The following is a 9,947-nucleotide window of genomic DNA, read 5'->3' as shown; positions in this document are numbered from 1 at the left end:
GTTATTTCGTTAATCTTAAATATAGCAATTTTACAATATTTGTTAGTGTTCGAGAAGCTAATAATTTCAGAGGCGGAATCATGTTGTAGTTTTCGATCGTGAATTGGTTGGGTTTGTTTACAAAGCGTAATTCCTATCCCGTGAATTTAAGGCAACTAATTAAGGGTATTGTTGCTAGTGCTAGGGTCAGCATTATCCTGAAAAAAGTACGCTTTCAATCGGTTACCATGTATCTTTTTCTTAGCATTGTCGATAGAAATAATGTAATAAGGAGTTTTCACATCATTAATCCTGTAGGGTCCTAACCATTCAATGTCCAACTTATCTCTTTTATGGTCGTTGTGAATTAAAACAAAGTCTTCTTTCCTAAACACAGTCTGAGTTTTAACAATCTTTCTTTCTTGGTCTCCCTTGTATCGTTGCTTATTCTGAATAAGTGTTTTGTGAGCTGTTTCCCAATATTTATTCAACTGTTTTTGCCAAAGTAAGTACATATCATCATAGGTAAGTGTGGGAAATTTGGATATTGCGGAAGGTAAGTTAGCTTTTCGCCCAAAGGTCAATTCAAAGGGAGAGAATCCTGTTCCCTCATGTTTCGCGGTGTTGTACCCTAAACAAATGAAATTAAGTACTTCATCCCATTCTTTGTCATTGTCGTGTAATGCAGTACGAATTAAATCTTTAACTGAGGCATGCGTTCTTTCGAGGGATCCGTTACTTTGTGGGTGAAATGAAGTTGTTTTGATGTGTTTGATTTTAAAAGCTTCTTCAAATTTCGTCATTAAATCACTAACAAAATTTTGTCCCTGATCTGTTAGGATCGTTTTTGGTGCCGAAAACATGTAAATATAGTGTTCAATGAGCGCGTTAATTATGGATTCAGTTCGTTGCGTTTTAAGGGGAACTAGTATCAGATATTTCGTAAGTTCATCGTGTATTGAAAGTATGTATTGATTCCCGCGTTTGGTTTTCGTCATCGGTCCTATGATGTCCATAGCGATTTTGTCGTTAGGGTTAAGTGGCGTGTCTGAGATTTGTGGGGATTCTTTGGGTCTGATACGTGTTAGTTTCTCCTTTTGACATGTGTCGCATGTTTTCACAAAGTTTTCTACTCTTTCTAAAAGTCCGGAAATTTTGAATTTATCCTTGATCCGTTGATACGTTTTCTGTATCCCTAAATGTCCTACGGTGTCGTTATGGTTTTCCTTTATTGCTTGTATTATTTCGTTTTCGTCTAGTTTTAAGATGGGATTAGGTGCATAAGTAATTTTCTTGTACGTGTCGTTAAAATATATTAGCATGAGTTTAATCTGTGTTTTCTCTAATTCAGTGAAATCGTTATTTCCTATGCCGATTTTTGTTGTATCTTTAAGAATTTTGTAAAGTCTTCTGATCCAAAGTGTCTCGTCGTATTCTCCTAAGTCGTTTCGAGTTAACTGGTAAAATGTTTGGTCATTTGGTTTAATTTCTAAGAGTTTCGGATTCTCGTTGTTGTCTTTCCATGCGTTGAATGAATTAGTGTGATCAATTACTAGGTCGAGGTTAACTACTTCGTCGCGAGTTACTGCGTGAACTCTAGATAAAGCGTCTGCAGCTGTGTTATCTTTACCCTTTGTATATTCGATTTCATAGTCATATTCTTCGAGTCTAAGTCTCCAACGAATCAGTCTGCTAGAAGGGTCTTTGCAATTGTGTAGCCACTTAAGAGCTTGGTGGTCGGTTCGAATAATGAAGCGTCGTCCTAACAAATATTGTCTTAATCTTTTCACGGCCCATACGATGGCTAAGAGTTCCTTTTCTGTCGTGGTATAGTTTCGTTCGGGTGGATTCAGTGTTCTTGAAATGTAACAACAAGGATGACCGTCTTGCGACAGTATTGCTCCTAGTCCTTCGTTACTTGCGTCGGTAGTTAAGGTAAAGGTTTTGATAAGTCTGGATAAGCTAATATTGGGAAATTACAGAGTTTGTCTTTTAAAGTATCAAAGCTAATCTGGTGTTTGTCAGTCCAATGGAATGGTGTGTCCTTTTTTGTTAAGTCTGTAAGGCTTTTCGCGATTTCGGAAAAGTTTCGAATAAATTTGCGGTAATAACCTGCTAAACCTAAGAATGATTTCACGTCCGTGGCATTTCGGGGTAATCGAAAGTTTTTTACAGCGTCTAATTTCTTGGGGTTTGGTTTGACTCCTTCGGATGAAACTACATGGCCTAAGGTATTCTTCTAAACCGAATATTAAAACTTTGCACTGATTCCTCGCGTCCCTGTCTCAACTCTCGTAATTGTTCTTGGTACTCATCCGAAGTCACTTGTGCTGCTAAGTTATTTCTCAGTGCGTCGTACAGATCACTGTAACACTCAATAGGAATGTTGCGAATACTTTGGGCTGCTTTCCCCACGATTTTTTCCACTTTTATTGCTTTTAGCAATAGATCTTGCTCCATACAGCGATTCTTCATACTTCTCACTTCTTTGATGAAGTCTTCAACTCCTACATCATCATCTCCGTTGAGCGTTGGGATGTAGCGTATTGCATCCTTAGCTCGTAGAGTGGGAGGAGCGGGCGGAAAATAGCCTCTTTCTTCCACCTCGGGTTGTTCGATGTCGAGGTGGACAGGTGGGGTGTCTGGAGCTGCTAACCCTGACAGTTTGCGTGCTTTTGCCATATTCACGGTGCGATTGATTGCTGTCGACGCACTTTCATTGTCTTCGGTGATAATGGAAGCAAATTCATCGGTCGCAGGGGATCCGAACCCAGTCCGTAGCGCTGCGACGGTTTTTCCGAGATTCTCGATTTCTGCTGCCCTGTGTCTGTTCTCTTCGTCATTTTGCATAGACAAACGTAACATTTCCTCTCGTAAAAGGGCAATGTTCTCGTTCTGTTTTTGAATACTGTCCCATATTGCTCGCAACATTGGGTCAGTTGAGGTTGAAGTTTGAGATTCGTTTGCCTTAGACATTATTGCGCTGATTTATAATTTTCAGACGAAGACGAGTCTTGGCTACTGAAGCTAAATTTTCTTTCACGGTAACGTACAAAGGAATTCAGTTTACCTTTTATTGTTACTTCACTTGGTTCGCGATAGTTACTTTGTTGTTGCGGATGACCGTAGTCCCAAATAATTCGATCTTCCGTAGATGATGAATGTCTTTTGGTTTCCGAACAAACACTTTTCACTATCCTGGCAGGATCGCCAAAATGTCACGTAAAATAACAAAATAAAAAAGGAATTTGAGGTAAAAAAATAAAAAAAGAAAACTTTATTTTTTTCTAACATCAATACACTTTACAATCTACTTCCGAACTCTAGGCGTGACTTTCTAAGACTGACTACTTACTAGGCGTCCGCGATCGTTGCCACGTGCTCTTTCTTCTAGAACCTTCGGTGGAAGGACCGTTGGGATGTTGATGGTTCATTCATGATGGTTCAGCGATATACATTGTCGCCGAGTGCCGCCACATCTTTATCTCTATCGTCAGTCTGTCGGATTTGAAGTATGCCGGTCGTGACATGCTCTTCGGGCCACACGTTTTATGATACAAGACCAGCAAAATGATCAATGTGTAATTTTACATATCTTACATTTTTTCCAAATGAAATATTGTTTTTATTAAACGTTTAAAACCTCAGGCAACATTTATTTCATCTGATTTCAGTTTTACAAATATATATCTATAATACATATCTGTATAAATTACGGTCTGGTTATATCAAACAGGGACCGACACCCGCTAGGGAAAACTGCCCAAAAATTGAATCGTAAAAACCAATATGAAAGACAACAAATTTCTCGTTCTGCGGAACAAATAGAAATGAGCAGAGTATCTTTATCTTTATCTGAGACATTCAAAGCGTATCACGCATACGCTAAACCTGAAGAAAACTTTCTTGTCTTCCATGTTCATTTTTCCCTTTCCATTTCCGAACGGTTTCTTCTATATTTATTTATATGTTCGTGATTGATGCTATTGATAACATACAACTAAGGGGAAATACGAATAGTAATAAATAGATGTATAATTCATTATGCAATTTTATAGAATTAAATCTTATTTATCTTCAGATATAAAAACTATATTTACCAGCTGGAACACTAACGCATATGCAGTATAATATAATCTACTTAACAATCTCGTTTTAGTTATAATATGTGATTAATTCTTTTGCTATTTCGCTATAAACAGTTTCTTGTGCATACAATATTTTTTTATAGTATTCTAATATATTGTTAGATATTGTAAAGAAAGTAAAATACAGTTATTGAAGTTTGGGAACATTCAATGTTAACCTTGCTTCAAAAAATAATCTTTCGAATGAATGGGGAATAGATTTTTAGTATTATAGTTGGTATAATGTCATCATTGTTTACAATGTGTTAGAGTTAAAGAAATGAGACAAATTAATATTTCAGAAGCAAATTCAATATTTAAATGATGTTATTTTAAAATGGCAGATGATATGAATGTTCTTTTTATACGAGGAAATGGAAACGTATGTATGGTAATGGAAACGTAATGGTTTTAGCATTATTTTAGTACAAGATCTTAGCATAATAGTAATTAACAGTATCCACTACCTTTTAGTCAATTTTTGAAAAATGACATATATGATAATTTGCAATAGTTTGATAATAAAATACTTGTATCAATATTAATAACGTATAATTTGCTATCTCAAAAGGATACAGACACAGCCAATGATAATGTTTGGGATGATAGTGCATTAATAGAAGCATATGATAAAGCAATAAATTTAGCAAAAGAAGAAGTTATCAAGCGAATGGGAATGGATGTTGGAAATTCTCAACCGAAAGAAAACCTACAAAATCTTAAGCAGCCTAAACACGCAAGTAAATTACACAAGGTTGTGATTTTGATAGAATATTACAAATTTGATACAGAATATTATTAAATATATTGATTAAGAAGCAAATTATTTTATTTTGCTATTTACTTATATTTATTTGTATACACATCTTTTCTCTATAGAAATGGATCATAGGAGCACCTTATCGTGCAATATACTCAGTGGATGGAGAAATTTATGAAGCTATAATATCAAAAATTTACGAAAACAATGGCACGTGTGTTGTAAAATTTGTAGGTAATACCTTTAGCATGATGGTTATGTCAATTAAGAAATGTACTAAAAATACATATATATATGAAGTAAAGGCTTTCGCATAGTCTATCACAGTGTCATTCAGCAGGTCCTTAACTGGGCAGGAGTACCTGTCAATGTCTATGGGGAGACCCGTGGGATATAGGGTCATGAACCATAAACATGCATGTTACTTATTGTTCATTATTAGCTGCTTGGAATATAATTCTCCTCATTAGACGAGTGATTATTACTACATATATCAAGGAAAATATTTATACATATACATTTATGCACGGGAAATTCTAATACATTGCCTGTAAGGACAGTAACTGAATGGCACTCAGTAATTCTATTAAATGACAAAAATTTCTTTTACTCTGTGTTTAGGCTATGGTAATACAGAGAAAGTCGAGTTGAGTTCTCTTTTAGAATCAGAAGGTTTGCAAAGTCAAATAGCACAACGAAAGAAAGCTTTGGAAGAGAAATTCAATGAAGAGAACGATGAGACTTGTGAGACTAATTTTTCTACAAATGTAAATTCGAAAAAATATAATGTAGAAAAAATGGATTGTGACTCTGAAGAAGCAAATGCGTATAAACATCACTTCATACCGGGACCATCTTTCAATTCGATGACTGATATAATGCCACCTGCACCTCCTTTACCACCACAATTAATGGCCAAGTAAGTACAATTTAAAAATTCTAATGGAATGCTGAATACTTCTAATATTAATAAGTAATTTGGAATAAGTTTAACATTTTATTTGGAAAAAAAATACGAAATTTTAATAAAATGTACTAGATTACCAGATAATGATACAGACGCACTTTCAAGTATGTTGATGTCATGGTATATTAGTGGTTACATGGTATATTACACAGGTAATTATTTCATATAAGTATTTTATTGTATATTAAATTTTCAATGGATTATGTTATTTCTTTTGTAGGTTATTATCATGGTTTGAAACAAGCAAGAAACAATCAAGAGAACAGGAAGAACTGTTGATTATATCAATTTTTTCAATAACAATATAACAATAATATAAGATATAATAAAATATAAAACTCATTGTATTTATTTACTTCAATTATTTGAAATAAAGAACAGCTTTATTTTCATATAAGACTTAAAGACTTTTTTAAAAATAATTACTAAGATAAGAAAACATAAAAAACATATTTTTGATAAAATACACTCACATATATATGTCGGGTTATCATTAGGATTTAAGGCGCGTAATGATCCTTCGTTTGAATTAGCCATTGTTTTCCGAAACAGAGAATATATTTACGCGAATAAACAAGATTTTACAAAATATTATGAATAATGAGTTTAATAAATAATAAGATTAACAAACGATAAGTTTAACTAATAATTAGATTAAAGATTAATAAGTTTAACGAACAATAAGAGGAACGAATAATATGTCTTACGAATAATGAATTTAACGTATAATGAGATTAACGATTGATAGGTTTCACGAATAATGAATTTAATTAACGCTATTAACAATGTTCCGGGGTTCAAACGAATGCACGGTCAACGGGATAACTCTTTACTATGTGTCGAATAATTTTAAACACAAAATACAATTGCTGAGACACTCGGTAAATTGCTCGATGTATCACTTTCCAAGGCGATCACACGAATGAATATCTGATGAAAATCTTTTTCGCTATACGACTGCATTTGTTTGTTATATGCTCGCTGGAAACATCGAGAAGGTTCCAATCGTTGTTGCTAGGCAATTTCTGTCAAAAGTTTGTCGTATACTCTTTGGAAACATCGAGAAAGATTCAAACGCCGTTACTAGCCAGTTTCTGTCTGGAGATTGATTCCTAATACAACGTGTGTCCCATTATATCGACGTCTCTAAAGTACAATTCTATGTGATTTCTAGGGAGAACAATACAACCGATCCACACCTTCGTCAGGCAAAACGTTTATCCCGTGACCGTGGCTACGTTCGGCGACCAGTTGTCACCTCGAACCCACTTTCGCTTTCACAAATATCAAACAATTACAAATGACAATTGCTTAATTACAGTTATGATAAAATCTAGGCTAAAGCATTAGAAGGCTTCCTCAAAATTGCAAAGGGAAGGCTCCGGTTTTCCTTTCATCTCCGACATATATAATACAAGGATATAATACAACCGAACATTTTAAACTTAGCCTATAGCGCGTGCGCGCACACACACGCACACACATGACACACATGACACACATGACACACATGCGCGCACACACATGCGCGCATACACACATGCACACACATGCGAATGATTTCTCGAACGATAATCCATTTATTTATATTTTTCAATATCTGTCCTTACGATTGCGTATTTATTTGTTCCACGTATCATATTTATCTATTTGCATAACTGTAGGTGACATTTTTTTTAACAATTTTGCTAATATTTCATAACTTTTTAATTCATATTTCAAAGTGGTAACAGGTGTTTCTTTCTTTTCAAGTCTCCTCCATATCGGGCTTATTTCTAGTAGCCACGCTTGCTTACAAAGCAATTTTATATCTGCACAAGAATATCTTTCCGTACATTTTACTATGTGGTTTACAATATCTGTATTTTCTAATAAGTGGTTGCTAAGGTATAATTTGAATATACCAAGTCGAGCAACTTCATTGGGTAATGATACGTATATTTGCTTTTCGAGACGCCTGAGTAAAGCTGCATCAATGCCCCTAATAACATATTTACAATAAATATTATCGTTCTATTATACTAATAATAATGAAGGAATACTTCAAACAACACAATAACATATTTGGAATTTGGAGAAATATTACGATATTTTCTACTTAGAAAACATTGAAATAACGTGATATACGTACCAAGGGGAATTAGTTGTAGCCAGAAGAACTACATTAGAATTCTCATTAGACACTAATCCATCCAATCTAGAAAGAAGTTCTGATCTGAATCTCTTTGCAGGTTCAGACAATATACAGTCTCCTTTATTTGTGGCGATCCAGTCAATCTCGTCGATAAAAATAATTGTAGGCGAATGACTATAGGCAAGTTCAAATAAAACCTGTTCAGTTTAACAAATGTATTATTCATTAAATATTATATTCGAAATTCCTTAAATTCATTGCCTCATCAAGAATATGATATCATTTCGTTTTCCAAACAACTATTCTATTTATATATAAATGACGAAAAATAAAATCAAATCTTTTTATACCTAGAATCTCTCCTTCATAGACAAAGGAACAAAGAAACTTACATAGACAAAGCAACTTACACGTATATACTTCTCGGAATCGCCTCTCCATTTGCTGACCAATGAGCTGGCAGTTATGTTAAAAAAGGTGCAATGGCATTCTGTCGCGACTGCCTTCGCTAACTTCGTTTTCCCTGTTTTGTATATTTATGAACTATACAGAAATGAAAAGAATACGAGTATCTTACCTGTACCAGGTGGGCCGTACAGCAAAATACCTTTCCAGGGGGAAAACGGGCCATCAAAAAAGATATGATACTTAAGGGGATATACAACGGCCTCCTTAACAGCGGTTTTACATTCCTCTAGGCCTATAACGTCATCCCAATGTACATTTAATTTGTTTACTATGATCTCCTGTGACGATACAAAGATAAAATGGCGTCTTCTCTATATTAAGTAAGTGTTACGTAATTTGATATTTGAAGCGTTACTGAAATCACGTCATCGTCGATATACATTGGACGGTTTATCGACGGGAATTTTATCGTTTAAAAGCTTTACGATACGTATATTAATCGAAAATAACTTACGCATGAGATGTCCTCAGCAATCTTTCGTAATTCCGGATTATCTGAATAAAGCTTTTCAATGCATTTCAATATCTTCGATTGCATGGATTGTTCCATTGGGACGTTAAATAGCTCTTCTGATGAACGTCCATCACTCTCATTGGGGAATATTGACGTCACTGTCATTGCGAGATTAATATGATTCGTATTGTCATCAGTTATCTTCTGCTGTAGATTCGTCTCTTTCACAGGCTCACTTCTCGCTTGTTTACTAACAGATTTGGCTTTTGTCTCAATACTTCTGCAAACACTGGATCATATTGTAATACGATACGTTAATACGATACGTTGAATACGTTGAATACGTTGAATACCGTTTAATATCGTTAAATAATTTAAATTCTTACGTTTTGCTTGCATTTGTCACTTCCCTCGTCATTTCCCTTCCAGTTATTTTCTTACACAATATGGGATATTTTTGAAATTTCATCTTGTAATAATTTTCATACTCTGCAACGATAATTTCCAAATCGATGTTGTCGCAAACCCGATGTTCGGGAGATAGACGAGCTTCCCGGAATAATACATCGCTAACGTCTATATACATAAAAAAATGTAGTTTTTAATTAATTATAGTTTTTAACTAATTAAAAATATTTTTCGCAATGACTGAACACTATAAGATAACCATCAAACAACTGTTTTATCTCTAGGTAAGACAGGCAAAAGAATGTATTTACTATATAAATCCTCGAAGATAATTTCTTGTCTTCTGCTTTTTAATTTCCAATTTTTAGATGGATAAGAATAATTTGAATTTATACTTCATATATTTGTTTATAACTAGTTAATCTACATAATCGATTGAGTTATTCTTAACTACTGAATTATCGATGTCGAATTTTCAAATTTGGTTTCGCCTTCTCTTTCCATGATGTCCACTGATTTCTATTTCGATTGGTCACTGACACTATTCAAAAGAATTGGAACTAGGAATATATTTTAATTATAATATACTCACCCATTGTGTTCCAAATAATCACAAGGTATAATATGTTCCGATGACGTTCCGAAATACG

General features: G+C 34.3%; 2 protein-coding genes across 5 annotated transcripts; one reads left to right on the top strand and one right to left on the bottom strand.

Annotated features, from left to right (window-relative positions):
- Positions 1–4,064: 4,064 nt before the first annotated feature.
- On the top strand, positions 4,065–6,188 carry LOC117215563 (survival motor neuron protein-like). 4 transcript variants are annotated; one of them, XM_033461912.1, is made up of 6 exons: positions 4,066–4,497; positions 4,678–4,860; positions 4,986–5,100; positions 5,530–5,785; positions 5,906–5,985; positions 6,054–6,127. In XM_033461912.1, the coding sequence occupies exons 1-6, from the start codon at positions 4,444–4,446 to the stop codon at positions 6,110–6,112; spliced, it is 747 nt and encodes a 248-aa protein (XP_033317803.1). In that variant the 5' UTR covers positions 4,066–4,443; the 3' UTR covers positions 6,113–6,127. The 4 variants fall into 4 exon arrangements, with proteins under 4 accessions (XP_033317804.1, XP_033317803.1, XP_033317801.1 ...); XM_033461910.1 differs by having other exon boundaries at positions 5,488–5,785; XM_033461911.1 differs by having other exon boundaries at positions 4,067–4,488; positions 5,488–5,785; positions 6,054–6,112.
- Positions 6,189–7,453: 1,265 nt separating this feature from the next.
- LOC117215564 (katanin p60 ATPase-containing subunit A-like 2) lies at positions 7,454–9,906 on the bottom strand. Its single transcript, XM_033461914.1, has 7 exons — positions 9,890–9,906; positions 9,276–9,465; positions 8,890–9,178; positions 8,545–8,746; positions 8,360–8,490; positions 7,965–8,164; positions 7,454–7,814 (listed from the first exon to the last, which is right to left on the bottom strand). Exons 1-7 carry the CDS (start codon positions 9,891–9,893, stop codon positions 7,454–7,456), a joined length of 1,377 nt encoding a protein of 458 aa, XP_033317805.1. The 5' UTR covers positions 9,894–9,906.
- Positions 9,907–9,947: the final 41 nt, after the last annotated feature.

Source organism: Bombus bifarius, unplaced genomic scaffold (assembly GCF_011952205.1).
Source record: "Bombus bifarius isolate JDL3187 unplaced genomic scaffold, Bbif_JDL3187 scf7180000009724_frag, whole genome shotgun sequence".
NCBI classification, from domain to species: Eukaryota; Metazoa; Arthropoda; class Insecta; order Hymenoptera; family Apidae; genus Bombus; species Bombus bifarius.
The sequence above is the reverse complement of the archived record's forward strand: the minus strand, read 5'-3'. Positions and strand labels throughout refer to the sequence as shown.

Coding starts and splice junctions, on each gene's coding strand:
- LOC117215563 (XM_033461910.1), top strand. CDS start 4,444: ATGGCAGATGATATGAATGTTCTTTTTATACGAGGAAATGGAAACGTA. Junction 5,786..5,905: donor CCACCACAATTAATGGCCAA/GTAAGTACAATT, acceptor AAAATGTACTAG/ATTACCAGATAATGATACAG. Junction 5,986..6,053: donor TTACATGGTATATTACACAG/GTAATTATTTCA, acceptor TTTCTTTTGTAG/GTTATTATCATGGTTTGAAA.
- LOC117215564 (XM_033461914.1), bottom strand. Junction 9,179..9,275: donor GTGACAAATGCAAGCAAAAC/GTAAGAATTTAA, acceptor AATATGATCCAG/TGTTTGCAGAAGTATTGAGA. Junction 8,747..8,889: donor TTGCTGAGGACATCTCATGC/GTAAGTTATTTT, acceptor TACTTAATATAG/AGAAGACGCCATTTTATCTT.